This window comes from Dermacentor albipictus, chromosome 2 (genome assembly GCF_038994185.2).
Source record: "Dermacentor albipictus isolate Rhodes 1998 colony chromosome 2, USDA_Dalb.pri_finalv2, whole genome shotgun sequence".
In the NCBI taxonomy this organism is placed as follows: domain Eukaryota; kingdom Metazoa; phylum Arthropoda; class Arachnida; order Ixodida; family Ixodidae; genus Dermacentor; species Dermacentor albipictus.
Window position 1 is genome coordinate 182,149,783 of NC_091822.1, and position 16,220 is coordinate 182,166,002.

General features: G+C 47.1%; 2 protein-coding genes across 3 annotated transcripts in view; one reads left to right on the plus strand and one right to left on the minus strand.

Annotated features, from left to right (window-relative positions):
- LOC135919346 (high-affinity choline transporter 1-like) overlaps window positions 1–16,220 on the plus strand; it is a 34,902-nt gene that overhangs the window by 10,559 nt on the left and 8,123 nt on the right. The gene's annotated exons all lie outside the window — the stretch shown is intronic.
- Window positions 5,840–15,857, minus strand: LOC135919347 (putative methyltransferase DDB_G0268948). Of its 2 annotated transcripts, XM_065453110.2 has the most exons (8): window positions 15,755–15,847; window positions 15,508–15,667; window positions 13,814–13,986; window positions 12,925–13,082; window positions 11,213–11,411; window positions 9,338–9,435; window positions 8,438–8,572; window positions 5,840–6,142 (listed from the first exon to the last, which is right to left on the minus strand). In XM_065453110.2, exons 2-8 carry the CDS (start codon window positions 15,545–15,547, stop codon window positions 6,055–6,057), a joined length of 891 nt encoding a protein of 296 aa, XP_065309182.1. In that variant the 5' UTR covers window positions 15,548–15,667; window positions 15,755–15,847; the 3' UTR covers window positions 5,840–6,054. The 2 variants fall into 2 exon arrangements, with proteins under 2 accessions (XP_065309182.1, XP_065309181.1); XM_065453109.2 differs by having other exon boundaries at window positions 15,508–15,857.

A 16,220-nucleotide genomic window follows, 5' to 3' on the forward strand; every position in this document is an offset into this window, starting at 1 on the left:
GCACTTCCTTGTGACAAGCAAGAACTTGGCTCCTGAGCGTATACTCCCGAAAAGAAAAAGTCACCTTACGCTAAATGTATAGTGACCGCTGTGATGCAAAGCCGTGTTTCATTTAAGGCTATAGTTTCCAGTAAAGGCTTGGTGTCGCTGGTTTACTCGTGTCACTTAAGAATTACCCTCTTGCATTCAAATATACGTATGCGATCATAGAGTCCAAACTAATAATTTTCATGCTACAAGCTGCAACTCGAATCATCATCAACATCGTCAGCCTATTTTATGTCCAATGCAGGACGAAGGCCTTTCTCTGCGATCTCCAATACCCCTGTCCTTCCAGTTTCCAATTTTCATCATCATCACCTAGTCTTCTGTCGTCCTCGACTGCGCTGAATTCCCTTCTGTTGGCACCCATTCTGTAAACCTTACGGTCCACCGGTTATCTAACCTACGAATTATATGACCTGCCCAGCGCCATTTCTTCCTCTTAATGTCAAATAGAATATCGGCTATACCCGTTTGCTCTGTGATCGAAACCGCTGTCGTTCTGTCTCTTTACGTTATGCCTTGCATTCTTCGTACCATTGCCCGCTGCGCGGTCCTTAATTTGTTCTCAATCTTGTTTTTGCGTTTATATCTGAAGCACACTTCTAGTTTGTGGATCGCATGTTTTGAACGCTATAGCTGGCACGCGTTACGCTGGCTGCGCTGATCGTAAGCCCCCCCCCCCCCCTTTTTTTTTTACCGCGAAGCTGTTAAGGGCTAGTATCCCTACTATCGTGTCCGCGTGTAAAAAAAAAAGAAAAAAGAAAAAAAAACTCCATGTGCCGATTCCGAAGATACTGCAATTCCAGTTACACCCGCGGCGGAGGCGAAGCAGGCGTTAAGCACTCCCCATAGGTGGGCCGATTTCGAAGATAGGCCGACCCGCGGCGGAGGTGCAGTTCGCGATTGAGACACTTCCTGAAACGAGGAAATGCTTACTTTGCTCTACATAAATGCTCATTCCGGGCATTTAGTGCATTCATCCAACGTTGAGACATCAGGTAAGCATTCGTAGATACCGTGCGACACTCCACCGGACGGCGTGAGCTGAAAAAAGTAAATTACAAGCATGTGTAATTTTGGTATTTAGACACAGTAATAATGCTACGTGTAGAGGCGAAACGTGCGAAAGTGGTGAATTGGCGGTATTAAAAAACAAAAGCAATTCGCTTTTGCATGCATGCTGCAGAAAATACCCGACCTATGCCATAAAATGCGAAGGGAACATCTGATTTCCAAGCATTCCCCCTTTCCCGGGTATTATTTGGTGCACTTTAGTAACACAAATACACGGGCAACTGCGCGTTTCCGAAACAACTTGGCCTGAACCGACGCGATGGTACGCAACACGCATCGTAGTAGATACACACTGGTGGCCACAACAAAAGCTCCCGGCCATACGATGCTAGACGCCCGCAAAATGCCTATTGTGCTCGCGCTCAAGACAAATGCGTGGGTGCGAAGCCTGTTTTCAGTCGCTCAGAAGACAGAATTATGGAGCTACATGTTTCTCGTCATTGAGTTCCTCGGCGTTATCTTTAACGATTTCTACCGGCGCAAGCAACGCGCTCTCATCTTAGCACTCTTGGCAATAGCTCGTCGGGTTTTCGACACACGTGACTACCAAAAGAAGGTATGTATTGTTGCGGGGCCATAAAAAGCAGCACAAACTTGTCCCGCTAAGATTCAGTACACTGCAAACTAACTGTAACCACGGCCGGGCTGCTTTTCGCTAACGGCGTCACAACGCAAGGCGCGGCGATCGTGTCTCATAAGTATCCCCAAGAGTAACGAATTACGGTAATGTTGGTGGTCACAGAAAACGTCGCGAACTTGTCCTGTTAAGATTCCGTACACGCGAAACTAACAGCTCGCATGGTCGAGCTGCTTTTCGCTAATTGCGCCACAAGCCTCAATTCCGTGCCCTAAGCTTCAATTGCTTGAAATGCTAGTGAAACAAAATTACTCACTTTGTCATAGTCCAATAGTTCAGTGGTGCCGTATCGTAGTGCAGAAGGAAATGGAGAATACGCGGGGAGTTCCACACACACATACACACGCACACACGCACACACACACACACACACGCACACACACACACACACACACACACACGCACGCACGCACGCATATATATATATATATATATATATATATATATATATATATATATATATATATATATATATATATATATATATATATATATATATATATATATATATATATATGGCGCATGAAGCATGCATTTGGGGTGCCATCGACCTGTGGCTGGGTAGCGCAAGAAAAATCGCAAAGTATAAATTTACTTATCGGTAAACCTTCTTAGTTTTAGCTAATAATAATAATAAAAAATCAATGTCTCTTAAATACGTTTCACATTCTTTTTTTTTTCGTTGCTTGCGGCAGCTGACGGACAGCATTAATATTAGCTTTACGTATTTCGTGTTGCCAATTTCCACCGAGTGTCCTCGCTTGTTGAAATTCTTTTTGAAACTCTTTCTCTATGACTATAGCTTTATTTCATCATATTTAATGCGTGCAGCGCTGCTTGGCCAGTTGTTCACGGGAGACGCGAAGTCCGGCGCTACTTCGCACAATGCAAACTGTTAAGCGCGAGTTTGATGGCATGCATTCCATGCATGCGTGTCTGTGGGATCCACACTCAAGAAATTTACGATTTTGTGAAGCTGCCGCGAGTTCCCACGTTTTTTTTTTTTTTTCTCTATCCTCTGTAGTTGCGTGCGGCATATGCAAACAAATGCGCGTGCACATGTCTCCGCACCGCAAAGATTTTGCGTGATGAACTTTTTGGCTGGACATTTACTTGAACTTGCTTTATTGCACCCGATAACGATAAAAAAATAGCAAGGCTGACGTTCTGGCAGGATGGGTCAGAGCGCGAACACGGTCGGCATCACGTCTGGCCGCAGCCTGAGCTTTTTCACGGGTATGCCCCAAATTCAGTGAGCAGGCGCAAATCCTCGTTGTAGCTGTCCGGCGTGCAGTGTTCCAAGAACAACAACAACAAAAAAACGTTAGGTGAGCGCCACTCCTTCCTGCCCACGTTCATCGCCCAAGCCTTACACTAACTGACGGCCTCCTTGGGGAATCTGAAGAACGATACGGAGCACTCCTTGCTCCGTTCAGTCCGGCTCCCCACAACGTTACATATATATATATATATATATATATATATATATATATATATATATATATATATATATATATATATATATATATATATATATATATATATATATATAGGCGCCACGCTGGCGAACGTGCTTGAGTTGCTCGATTGGTGCGCCATTAGAGTGCAATTTAAGAATTCAGTTAGAAATTACGTGCTGGCTCAAAGGCGCTGAATGTTGCCAACGTGTTCTTGAACGCACGAGGATTACCTAATACAATAAAGATTCCGATCGACAATTGGATGTCATGCCTCTTTAACATGTACGTTTGCATCAGCTGAAAACGTTTTGCTACAACATTCTGTGTTGACGATACACACCTTTTTGTACTTGCAGTTTAGGCTTCACCATGCAATGCAAATGGAAGGGCTGAATACCAGCGTTACAGTGCAGATTCCTTTGATGACTTGGCAGAATACGAGGTGGTTCTGACAGAAAGGGAACGTGACGTTCGAACAAACCAGCTGCTCTCGTTGATAGGCCACATTTAGCAAGAGAAAGGCCTCGACCAGCAGCGATAAGGCTGTAGAGGCTGTAACTGTCCCATTAGCATGATCTACGGTGCAAGCTCTGTGTACTCTTACGACAACTACTCGTGCTGTCCGGAGTGAAGCGGCAATGTGTCAAATGTGTTCCCCGCCTGCATTATTCACAACTCCGCGAGGCATTTATCCGTGAGGCTAAAGAGCTGGTGAAGAAGAACGAAGCCGAGCCTCTGATAGACCTAAGTCTACCGAACCCTTCGCTGTTCGTTGCTGTTCCCGAGCTGGCTGCAACGAGAGTTCTTCGCTCGCAGCTGGGTTTCCTGCGGCCTTACCATCAGACGTGTTCTCGAAGCGGCGTCCAGTGCACTGCGGAAGCTCATCTGGCCTAAGGAACAAATCTACGAGCACATCGACCTGCACTCCACCTTTGTCCTCCTGTAGGTGTCGCCGGGTACTCTGCAGCGGACTCTAGAGAGGACGATCAAATGCCCGCGGCCACGTTCTAGACTGCAACCTGTGTGCGGCAAAAGTCTTCATTTGTGAAATCTGCCGTGACCCCGCTGTCATTTACGCTTTCGATTCGGAGGCGACCTGTCACTGCAGTGCGTGCTTTGCAGTGCCCCACCGCAGCTGCATCGAAGGCAGTGGTCGAGCCTACCCGAAGTGCGAGCGAAGGCGTGGCAGGAGCAGGGAATGGTGCTTTGCTCCGGGGCAGACGTGACAGACGACAGTGTTTCTGTCTTTGCCTCGTCAGCCATGGCACAACAGATCTTCGGACAATAGCGGCAAGGCCATGTTTACTTGTGCTGAACAAGGAAGCTGCAGCTACCAAGAGCTTTTAAACTTGTATGGTTTTTAACAATTTCTGACGGAGAGAGATGGAGCCGTCGACATAGGCAGCAGGTTTAGTGAAGTGCTGAGCTATATTAGGGCCTCTCAATGCAAACGAAAAAAAAATTATCATGGCTTTTATTTCTCACTGGTGTCTACATAAATAAATACGTGCGTCCGACAAATATATTGAGTATAAAATCTCGTAACATATTTTTATCTAATGGATGCTGTCGTTCTCGGAGCAGGATGTCGACATGCAAGATGCTTAGCATGTGCAATGTGTAAAATACGAGAACAAAGGAAATATGATTTAGTAGATTAGATTGCTTGTCCAGTGCACTTCGTCATGCAAGCGCTTGTTGCTTCTGACACCAGTTTCGCAAGTATTTCAAATGACGGTGCTCCACACAGCTGGATATTGACGCGTTTTCTCGAGATTTTATATGGAGGCAATTTTGTTTGTTTGTAAGGTACCTGCGTGCGCCTAAGCCTCTCCCCTTATGCCAGTCGGTGGTATTTGTGTGTGCCTTTGTACTATTTTTGTTTAGAATGTGTTTTCATTTCGACACATTGCGCAAATCTATAGATATGTGTCCTGTACAGTGTTGGCCCTCTTTTGATAAGGCTCTGCACTCGCGAAGCCAGCGGTAGCTTATCTGGCGCGATAGCGTTCCCCAAGCATCGTGCTTATAAATAGGACACGATTGCAGTGGGCTGATAAGGCAATCATGTCCTGTTTGACAACCCTGTTAATTGTCAAATGCGCGCATGCCCACTCTGGCCTTTGGAAAGCACGTCGTATACAATACATTAGACAAGTTTTATTAGTGCGTCCGCAACCACCCGCGCACGCAGCGCGCCCACGACACGGCAATAAATTGAATTAAGGAATAGGCTTCGTACGTTCATTTGGGCTAGCTTATCGAGGTATTCTAGCATTATTTCTATAAACGAAATGAGCGAAACGTGTAGCTCGTTCCGCTCACCGAAAAGCCGTGATATTTTATTGCTCGTCGATAGTAGCACACTTGAAATCACTGTTAGATAGGCTGATAGATACGGACACCTGAACATCCAGCTTTCAGTAACGAAATGTCACCGTCGTCTTTGTCATGGCACCGCCTTCAGCATCGTCTTTGTTGTATCGCCGACATGACGCCGCAATCGTCGGCGTCGGTGTCGCGTCATCGTCTCACCGCGTTCATTGTCTTTGTAGTGACGCCATTGCGTGCCGCTGCTTGCTTTGCGTTGTAAGTAGTAAACAAGTTCAGAGCGCCAAAGATGTCTCTATAGTTCTCTTTATTTTTTACCGGATGTTTTACTTTATTGCCGGTATTCTTACGCCCACAACAAGACGATGGTCAGTTCGTGCGTATAGATAAAGATTTATGCGTATACCCGCGTAAATAAATTTGACTATGCCTTTGTAGGCATTGCATAGAGAGAAAAAAAAATCTGAGAGTGTATTTTTGCCATTCAAGCTCGAATCCGTGAAACAATTACTTCCGGCACATAAAATATGACGTCATGAAGGCGACGTTGATCACTGGGTCTTCTTCAGGGTGATCTTTCATCTTTGATAGGATCCTGCGGGAAACACGACGACACGAAACCTTATTTACAAGGCGCGCACTGAAAACCGAACTTTTAATGGAAAGAAAAAAAACTATTTGATTCAGCGTATACAGTTTGAGCGATGTGCGGAGCGCGCTAGAATTTCGTGCGATCACTAGCGCCATGTCCCGAATCGAGAAAGCAAACTGCGCGCGAGGACAGCCGCGCGCATGCGCATCAGCTCTGGCGGCGCACGCACGAGCGTTAAAAAAAATTAAATTATGGGGTTTTACGTGCCAAAACCACTTTCTGATTATGAGGCACGCCGTAGTGGGGGACTCCGGAAATTGCGACCACCTGGGGTTCTTTAACGTGCACCTAAATCTAAGTACACGGGTGTTTTCGCATTTCGCCCCCATCGAAATGCGGCCGCCGTGGCCGGGATTCGATCCCGCGACCTCGTGCTCAGCAGCCTAACACCATAGCCACTGAGCAACCACGGCGGGTCGCACGAGCGTTACATCCTTTCGAGAAAGAGGACCACGATGGTGGGTCGTCTATACCACGGCTGCGGCTATACGGCAAGAAGGACGGTTATAATTTTCGTCTTAAGTGCCTGTTTTATCACTTTCAAGTGGAGTGAGAAATAAACATGGGGTTCAAAACGACTAGAATTCAGAACCAAACGAAGCCGCGGACATTAGAACCCATCTACCTTCAAGTTCACTTCCGCCTACTTTTAAATTAAACGCGGAATTTGTATTCTAGCGCTAACTACAGTCCAGTTCTGAAAAAATCAAAGCACAAATAGCAATACTTATCAATACATGCACACCTGACGCGTCGAATGAAGCACACTTTACTTTACAACGTTAAATAAATGTTGACTTTGTTTTCACTTGAGTGCGACTTGGTATAGTCCCTTCAAAAGCAGACAACGATGTACGCTATATATGTAGATTCGATACACCTGCCTCTGCCCTATCGAAATACTTATACGGAGTATACGACGCATGTTACGGATAACTTCGATTCGCACGCATAATAAAAGACTATAAGAATGAAGCTTCAAATAACAGCACAACAGATAGGAGAGACCGGCGAAGACGAACATGCTGCTCTGATAAAACTAGCACGTCGTCGTCATCATCATCATCAGCAGCAGCAGCAGGAGTCTATTTTTATTTCCGACAGGACACAGGCGTCTCCCAGAGATTTCCAATTATTTACCTCCAACTTGCGCTAACTGATTCCAACTTGCGCCTGCAAATTTCCTAATTTCATAACCCCGCCTAATTTTGTTCCGTCCTCGGCTGCGCTTCCCTTCCCTTGATACCCGTTATGTAACCCTAACGGCACATCAGTTATCCGGCCTACGCATTACATGTCCTGATCTTTTAAAGCACAGCTCTCAGGCGTCAGTTCCTGCGTTTCGCGTCGGCGTCGTCCCTCGGTGTAACCAAGCAAATGAGCACAGCGAGTTATGAAACAGCTAACGCGGAGCGCAGCGGGTGATGAAAGACGGAAGTAGGTAAAGGCAAGGCGCAGAAGACCAGGACTTAGGAAGAAGAACACAAACGACAAGACGGGCGTTCTTCTTCCTAAGTCCTGGTCTTCTGCGCCTTGCCTTTACCTACTTCAAGCATGAACCAACTAGCCCAAGCAAGAGTTTTACTTACATGAAAGACGGCAATAGCGAAGAGAGCGCGAGGAAGAAGTCGGAGAAGGAGTGTGCAGCGAAATCATGAGGCGCTCAAGTTTCGCATTATGGAGTATCGTAATCGTCCGTAAATGTTTTTCTCTTAACCACGGCTAGAATATTGGCTATCCCCGTTTTCTCTCTGATCCAGATCGCTCTCATCCTTCCTTTCAATGTTATGCCTAACATTTGCCGAACCAATTAGTACTTATGAAAAAAAGCCTAATTTATCAATAGTGCTAATTACCTGCGGAATCGGACGTTCAAGTGTCGACGTTCGTAAAGATGAGGAAGAAAGTTCTCTTGAGCTTTCATGGCAGCATTACAAGGCGTTTTAACATCATTGAAGCCGTAACGGCAAGAAAAGACAAGAAACATGATAAAAACATGAGCATGCACGCAGCCTTTCACGCCGATAAGATGCTTGCGGAAGTCACACCGGAAGCAGCCTAGTAACTCTGGAGATGCAGGCTGAATATAACGAGTGTCGAACATTCACTGCCTTGCCTGTTAAACGTCTAATGGCGCACTGTTACGCAATCTCGCGCAGACGTTGTCACGTGCACCTATCGCTGCACGAGACACACTTGGGGAGAGTTCAATGGAGGCGCGTGCATGCCTGCGCGTACCTGTCCCTGAATTCGGCGAGCGTGGCCCGGGCCCTTTCCGGTTCCTGCTCGCGCATCATGATCGCCAGGCTCCACGTGTTGACGTGGCTCATCACGCCCGACACCGTCAGGGTGCTTTTGCTCAGCATCGTCTTCCTGCGCGCGAAATAGAACAGAATTAGATGGCGTTCAAGGTACTTTCGGCTGAAGCCATATCGTCTGAATAGGATCGGCGTAAACTGCAAAACTAATCCACCGAACTAGTCGCTAACGAGCCTAAACGTGCATGCGTATAGCGTATATAAGATAACTTACTTCAACTCTGACACTTTACGTGTAGGCTTTGCCTAGAACTCAGCATCAAACTTCTTTGTTACTGCTGTTTATTGAGGGGGGACGGGCGGTACGTCAAGTATTTTCTGTGAGGCTTACAAGAATACTTTTATACGCGCTCATCCGTAGCTGGCTCCAAACATCTGGTCAAAAATTTCGCGGCTGCGAACGCGCTTCCTAAACTACTTTCGTAGTCCTTAAACACTTTTGTATTCAGTGGGCTGGTCTTGCGATTCGGACGTTGTCTAGATTCAAGGAAGAATATCTGTGTTAAAAAAATTGTGGCCATGACGTCAACGAGTGACCATGGCGTCAACGCCACCTGCGGTACGGCAAAAGCATGAGCTTCAGGTTTTGCTTTTTATTGCTCAAAGTGAGCTGACGCTGTAGCGAGAAGAGGGCGAAAAGGGGGGAGGGGGGGGGGGGGCTATGTGTACACGAGTTATGGGAGACTGGTTAAGGGTAAATACTGCTAAATACGAGACTGTACAAACACAACGTGACAGCACTTTCGACGCACCCACTGTTATCCCAGACGATACACCAGATCTTTGTCGTGAGTAGAAACACAAGCGCTTTCTCTCTCACCTTCGTACGCCCTTGAAGGGGACCTCGATGCTGCCATAGCCGTCATCCCAGTACATATGGCGGGATAGCAAGTAGTCCGAGAACTTTTCTTTTCTCAGCTGCACACCAGAAAAGCTTTCTGGTCTTGATGTCGTCGCATACAGCCAACTATAGCCAATGATTTCTACACTTGACCGTCACCAATTATTTGGGAACAGAGCCTATGGGCACTTAAAGGCGCATGCCGCCTTAGTATTAGTTGCGTTAGTAATTGTACAGCCGAAGAGCGTTTCTAATATTGCTCTGCTCAGCTGCGAATCTGACGGAAAGCAGAATTGTCTCGGATATTGTGATGCATTTGAGCTCGCGCACACGTTCCTAGCTTCTGACGGCAAAAATATGGCCGAACAACCGCGGTATGACGAAGCCGTGGCCTCCAAGACCACGTCAATTCGTGTTTTTTGCCAATACCGGAGGCAGTTAAAAACAGTTGCAGTAGCAGCGCTTAGACGCTTCCGTGTGCATCACTTCTTCCATGTACTACGCCGTAACTCACAGCTTCTCCTACCGTTTCTTCTCCGCACCCTTTACTTCCATTACGCGAGGGTGCCAGAAGCTGCCTGATGTGGTATAGATAACATGTATTGGCATTAAGATCGCGAAATCCCAGAGATTTAGTAAATATACATAAGACAGTTACATCTAGATGAAAAAATTTGAAGACACGCAGTCGTAAGGGCTGACTTAAAACAGCGGTAGGAGACAACCGGTAGCGGGCATTAGATAAAAAGCTGAAAGAATATACAATAAAGCAGATACAGATATCTTAGCTATGCGTTCCTTGCAGTTCCAGCAGTCTCAATCATGTAGCCGTCACCAACTTGCAAGAAGTTATAGACAGATGAAGCATTACAACTGCCGCGGTCACAGGAAATGTGGCTGTCGATGAAAGTAGTAACGATGGCGTAATAATATGCGCAAACAATGCATCCTCGCTACCTATAGGCACCCCTTAAGTCGACGAGTTACTCCTGATTTCTTTCTGCGCCAACCTCACTTAAATGATGCAGTATTTTTATGCAATCATTGCCTATTTCTCAACTATATTTTAGGGGGGAAATACGGAAACGCGACAGAAAATCACTGAAATGTACCAGTAGCATCTGATCCCTTATTGCAACCCATCCTCCTCTGATTTCGCCTCATATTTCCTTTTTTTCTTGGCGCTTAACTCGTCCATATTACGCTTCAACTTCATGCACTGTGTTTTAAAGACCATCGGGTTCAACGTATGGCTAAACGTAACAACCACATCGTCATTGAAGCTTCAAACAAGGTCCATCGAGTTGCAACGGTCATACAGCCACCTTTCCACGTCGCCATCCAAGGAATAAAACGGCTTTGACCACTGGGCCGGTTGGAAACATTAAAAACTTGTTCGGTGCACTTGTTGGCACTGTGTGAATCACACAGTCTAGGGTGGTCAATCGGGTGAACTGGTCGTCTATTTTCGCGAAACAAAGTACAGGTCAACCACGCGGCAGCACGACTACGCATCATCATGCCGCATGCTCGGTCCATGAGGCTACGGAACGAACAGCTAGTCCTAGAACTCCCAGCATCTACCACCACCTGGTAAATGCCGGGCACGTCCTGCAGGTGCTCGCGCAACTCACAACCGGTTACCAACTAGGTTCTCTGTAAGTGTGACAGGTCTAGCTGTCTCGAGATACGCAATCGCACGTTTGATCGGATCTCGTTAATGAACATACATCGCCCAATTAGGATTTTTACGATGATCAGTGATCAAAATAAAAAAATTGGTTTAATTTGATTTCACTTTATAATGAGGATGGGCACCGCGATCTACCTCATTTGTGGCATCTCACGATATACCTGGAAGAGCCAGTTGTCCATGTCGGGTTCCAGCAGCGCCCTCAGGTGGTGCATGGCCGCAAAGAGGACGCCGTTCTCCACCAGCACGCGGCGCACTTCGGAGAAGAAGGCGTCCTGGTCGAACCACTGGATCGCGTTCACCGCCGACACCAGCGCGACCGAGTTGGAGCGCAGCGGCAGGGACTCGGCGTGCGCCTCCCTGTCGCGGAGGGACGACGAAAGTAGCAAGCAGCCCATGCATTCGAAAGCGCGCCAGAGGGCGGTACGGTTATGCTGTAAAGTTCACAAGGGCGGTGCCATGGGCAAGCTGATAACCTATGCGCGCAGCAAACATTAGCGCAAGGTAGACACTCTTACGAACGAAGAGTTTCTTCGCTTGCTCTAGCCGTGAACTTAAGCGTGATAACCTACTGTTCTCCGCATTCGTCCGCGGAGAAGCCACTGTGGGCTTGAGAGCAAGTGTGTCAAGTCCCCAGTGCAATCTTGAACTAGAGGACTCTGGTGTACTATTATTGGCACCAAGGTCAATCTCCGAATGCCGCGAAAAAAGAGGGAAATTGGGGGGGGGGGGTGTAGGGGGGGGAGACAACTTTATTTTTGCTACCCGCTGATACCACGAAGAATTTCGGTTACGCAAGTCACACGTTCCCTGAACCTACCGGACCGTAAGACAACCGTTGTGAAGAAGTGCAGGAAGCTTATCTTCCTCTGTCACATGGTACCAGACTATGTTTCCTGCGACTTGCGAGGGGAATCACCTTCGCATTTTCAGGGTAAACATCCCGCAACCCGACAGCGTGCCCCTCGCTAGAACTGAGGACAACGAAGCTGTCCATAGGCGCCTTTATCAGTCGTCACTTACAGCGCATACATAGACGAGGGACAAAAAGGACGACGAAGACAAGCGCGTGTCTTCGTTGTCCTTTTTGTCCCTCGTCTATGTATGCGCTGTAAGTGACGATTGACACCATGGAATACCAACTAGCCCGTACCCAAACCTTGCGTTTATCAGCTTTGAATACGCTGCGCGATGTATAAGATGGAGGTGCGACAATACTATTTGCTAATCGCTGCAAACAAAGACATATGAAAAGTGTATTTAAGGCCGTGTCTTAATATAGCCATTTAATTATTGCTCTGCGTGAGTGTATTTTCCTTTTACCTGGCCTCCGTCTTACTGTCCGTATACACACGATGTAACAATCCCATCTGTAAGTGTTTAACAAAGAAGGCAGTTACAAGTTATATATCCCGACCACGGCGGCCGCATTTCGATGAGGGCGACCTGCGAAATCACCCGTGTACTTAGTTTTAGGTGCACGTTAAAGAACCCCAGGTGCCATGGTCCAAGTTATTGCGGAGTCCCCCATTACGGCATGCCTCATAAGCAGATCGTGGTTTTGGCATGTAAAACCCTATAATTATTTTTTTAGTTATAAGTTGTACATCTACGTGTTGTCCTTGTCCCTGTCCGTAGTGCACCCTAATGTTTACAGCCACGAAGCCTACCGCGAAACGTAATGGACACGTGAAGTTTTGCCTCATGCTTATCGTGGTTCGTGGCAAACCGGGGTCAATCTCGAAACGTCTTGCCCATTGCCTTTCATTAGGCTACGCAAAACAACGCGTCCCATGCGTCGTACCTAAGTGGGTGTTCATAGTACGAAATCGGCAACCTCGCGCGTGAGAAACCGAACACGACGAGGGCTCACATGTAGGTGACGTTTCCGTGCCGCCGCATGGCGTTGGCCTCCTCGATCTGCGAATGGCTGATGTCGGCGCCCACCACGTTCTTGAAGTAGGGGCAGAACAGCTCAGTGCTCTGGCCGGGCCCGCAGCCCACGTCAACGCACAGCTCACGCTTGGACAGCTGCGCGCAAGGACACGTGACCCATTCTATAGGCTTCACCGCATTCCGCTTTCTTGTGTGAAAGGCAAGGTTGGCATGCACGTGAAATCAGCACAAATGAATTCGTATAGGACAAATTTAGCAGCTTAGCAAGAAAAATTCGCCCTGGTTCGGGAATCGAACTTTAGGCATCGCCTTTCAAGGACAGACGCTGTACCAAGTTAGATATAGCTTGGAAGATAGTTGGAGGAAAGCGAATCGATCGAGTTCGCGAAGCACTTGTCTAGTGAATAAAACTAATTAATTCATTTATAAAGGAAGGAAGGAAGGAAGGAAGGAAGGAAGGAAGGAAGGAAGGAAGGAAGGAAGGAAGGAAGGAAGGAAGGAAGGAAGGAAGGAAGGAAGGAAGGAAGGGCAGTGCAATCAGGGCTGAATAGCGTACGGAATCGGCCGATTAAACCACAATTCTGCGCAAGGAAACACTGATGTTCCTGCGCTTCGACTTGTCGAATAATTTGCCGGTTAAGCTTACAAACACCTCTTACGATATGCAGCCCTGATTGCAGCGTGAGCGCGCAACGTGAAACGAACGCGGCAACGCCATAAATACGACGGAAGTAAGTTCCGTGTGGCTAGACCTGTACGTGCAATGATCTTTGCAGACCCGGGCTTCCGATTACATATAAGGCGTCAACATTGTATAGCTGCCAAGAAATTACATGCTTCTACAGCAACTACAAGGCTTCCGTCACCTTTTGGTCGACGTATGCTATGACGTCTTGAATCACGGAATCCGGAAGTGTCGGCCGCGCCTGCTTGTAAAGCTTCGAGAGGTCGGTGCCGTCGACGCTCAGGTGGTACTTGTCCCGTGGGCTCTCGTCTTCCAGACCCCTTGTCGGCTGACGGCGGGTCCTGATGCTTTGCACTGCGCCGCAGGAGAGAGCGCTAGATTATCGATGCATGGTGAGGCGCGATGTGATAGGCACGAGCATTAGGTATAGGTACAAATTAATTTAGACAGTTCCTAAGGTGTCAGTAGATATCACGTAGACTGCTCGGCTTTTTTCGACTTGTCCTTTTGGTTATGGAATCTACGCAGGCTGCAACTATACAATCCATTTTTTTTTAATACAGACGTATATATGAAGATATGGTAGTACAACACAATATCTATGAGGTTGATATTTCATAGACTATCTGTATATATTTCGCAGTGTATACGGACTGTCTGCAGGCAATAGTTAGTGCCAGGCCTAATCAATTGAGTCAGCTGTGGCCCACAAATTTACAAAGTGGTTATTCGTACAAAATCAATAGCCATAAGCCGCAAGGCCATATTACCACAGGCTTTCTGTAGGCATTACGCAGACATTTACGAAAAACGCCCGTAGAGATTATATAGACTGACTGAATAAATGTTTGTGAATCAACACCCATGTAAAAATAGCGATGTGTATACCATGCAATATGCTCCCACATTTGGGACTATGTTCCCGAAGCTTTTCAATCGTAACTATAATGATCAGCCGCCATCGCCGTCATGTTCGCTGTCATGATACCATTGGGCTGCTTAGCGTAAAGCCCCACAGCGGGCACGACGTTCTTCTCTAGAGCACAAGGTCCCCGGTGACATTTCCATGCGGAGTGACCGCGCTCTGTTTAGCCGCAGTATGCAGAAAAACCCCATATACAAAAATTGAAGAGCCCGTCGGAGAGTATGCTGGTCAAAATTGACCCGCACCTTAAACGGTGTCATTTTTTATATCCCAGCTGTAGCTGCTAACCGTAATACAGCATCACAAATGCCGTGTAACTGCAAGTACTCCGTGATATTTTCACCCTGAGGCCACGTTTGATATGTACGCATCGAGAAGTCGTGTAGTACCACAGTCCTCCATGCGAATCCTTTAGAAGCACATACGCGCATTACCATAGCCATCTGCAAAAGTACGCGCAGTAAAGATGCTTGTGAACGCTTTCGAAAAAACTAACAATAGTAAATTCCGAACCTCTTCGCGCCCACCGAATGTGCAGCATTTGTACACCATCGGACACCGGTGCGAACAGCACGTTTCGACTGAGCGTCGCGCATTCCCTCTGGGTGGAAGCTTTCTTTTGTCTCCACGTCACCAACACTCCACGGTTTCGTATACGTGCCGGAGCAATGCTGTAATAATGTCACCAGCGGGTCCGAATATGACGCGTTAGTCCACTGCGCCTGCCTTGCGTGGGCCGTGCTCGTGCATGACTTCTCTCTGAAATCCAAAACTTCGGCCACAGCGCTATACGATGGTTGCCTTAATTTGCAAGTGTGCTACGGACGCGAGCGCGGCTCATTAATCTGGGCTAGAATTGCAAAGGAACGCTATGGATCACGACCAACTCGTTGCCTCGGACCTGAAGTGACATGCCATGAAGCCGTTGAGAAGTGAGGTCTTCAACTCACGCAGGGGACTTCGTCTCCAGAGAGCTCGAAGCAGTAACATGGGTATTGCGGGAGACTTGAGATGTCACTGCAAGAAGTAGTCCAGAACGTTCCAAACTGTAGCCGCCAGCGCTTTCTTCTTGTGGTTGGATTCTTCACGAATGATGATGATGCTGGTCAACTGTGACTCGTACCCAATTCAAGGAATATGCCAAGTGAGATAAACATTCGTACGTACTCAAAAGAAGGAAACACGGGATTATCCTACCATCTGTTAGGTAGCATTGATGCACCTTGGAAGGTTAGAAAGGAATTATAAGTAGAAAGTAAGGACAACATTACAATCCCGCGTTTCGCAGTCTGACTATGAATTCAACTTCGTTTTCCTCTTCTTAACACACCCGCTTCCTACTTTCTTTCTTCTTGTCCTTTTCTTTCTTGTCTTTTTTTTTCTCTTTTTTTTTGCAAGCCTGTCGTTCTGCTTTCCCTTGATTCGTCGCTTGCTTCCGTCCTTTATTTTGTCCCCATCTGTCTCTTTCCATCACCTCGTCGTGTTGTTCACTTGTCTGACGTGTCTTATCACACTTGCGGCTCGGAGGAAACAACCGTGCACCATGCTTTACGTATGCCCCTATTGCAGCACGGAATAGCAAGCTCTGTGCACCATGCTTGAGGGACATTGCATTCGTGCACTGGCAGAAAGAAATATATAAGGACAACGGTAGAAACGGACG

Bases quoted from the DNA above. Each gene is read 5' to 3' on its own strand.
- LOC135919347 (XM_065453109.2), bottom strand. From the start codon at position 15,547: ATGTTACTGCTTCGAGCTCTCTGGAGACGAAGTCCCCTGC. The intron at 13,083-13,813 runs GTGACGGAAGCC...CCTTGCGCGCAG, and splicing joins TAGCATACGTCGACCAAAAG to CTGTCCAAGCGTGAGCTGTG. The intron at 9,436-11,212 runs GTATATCGTGAG...TCTGGTGTGCAG, and splicing joins TGGACAACTGGCTCTTCCAG to CTGAGAAAAGAAAAGTTCTC.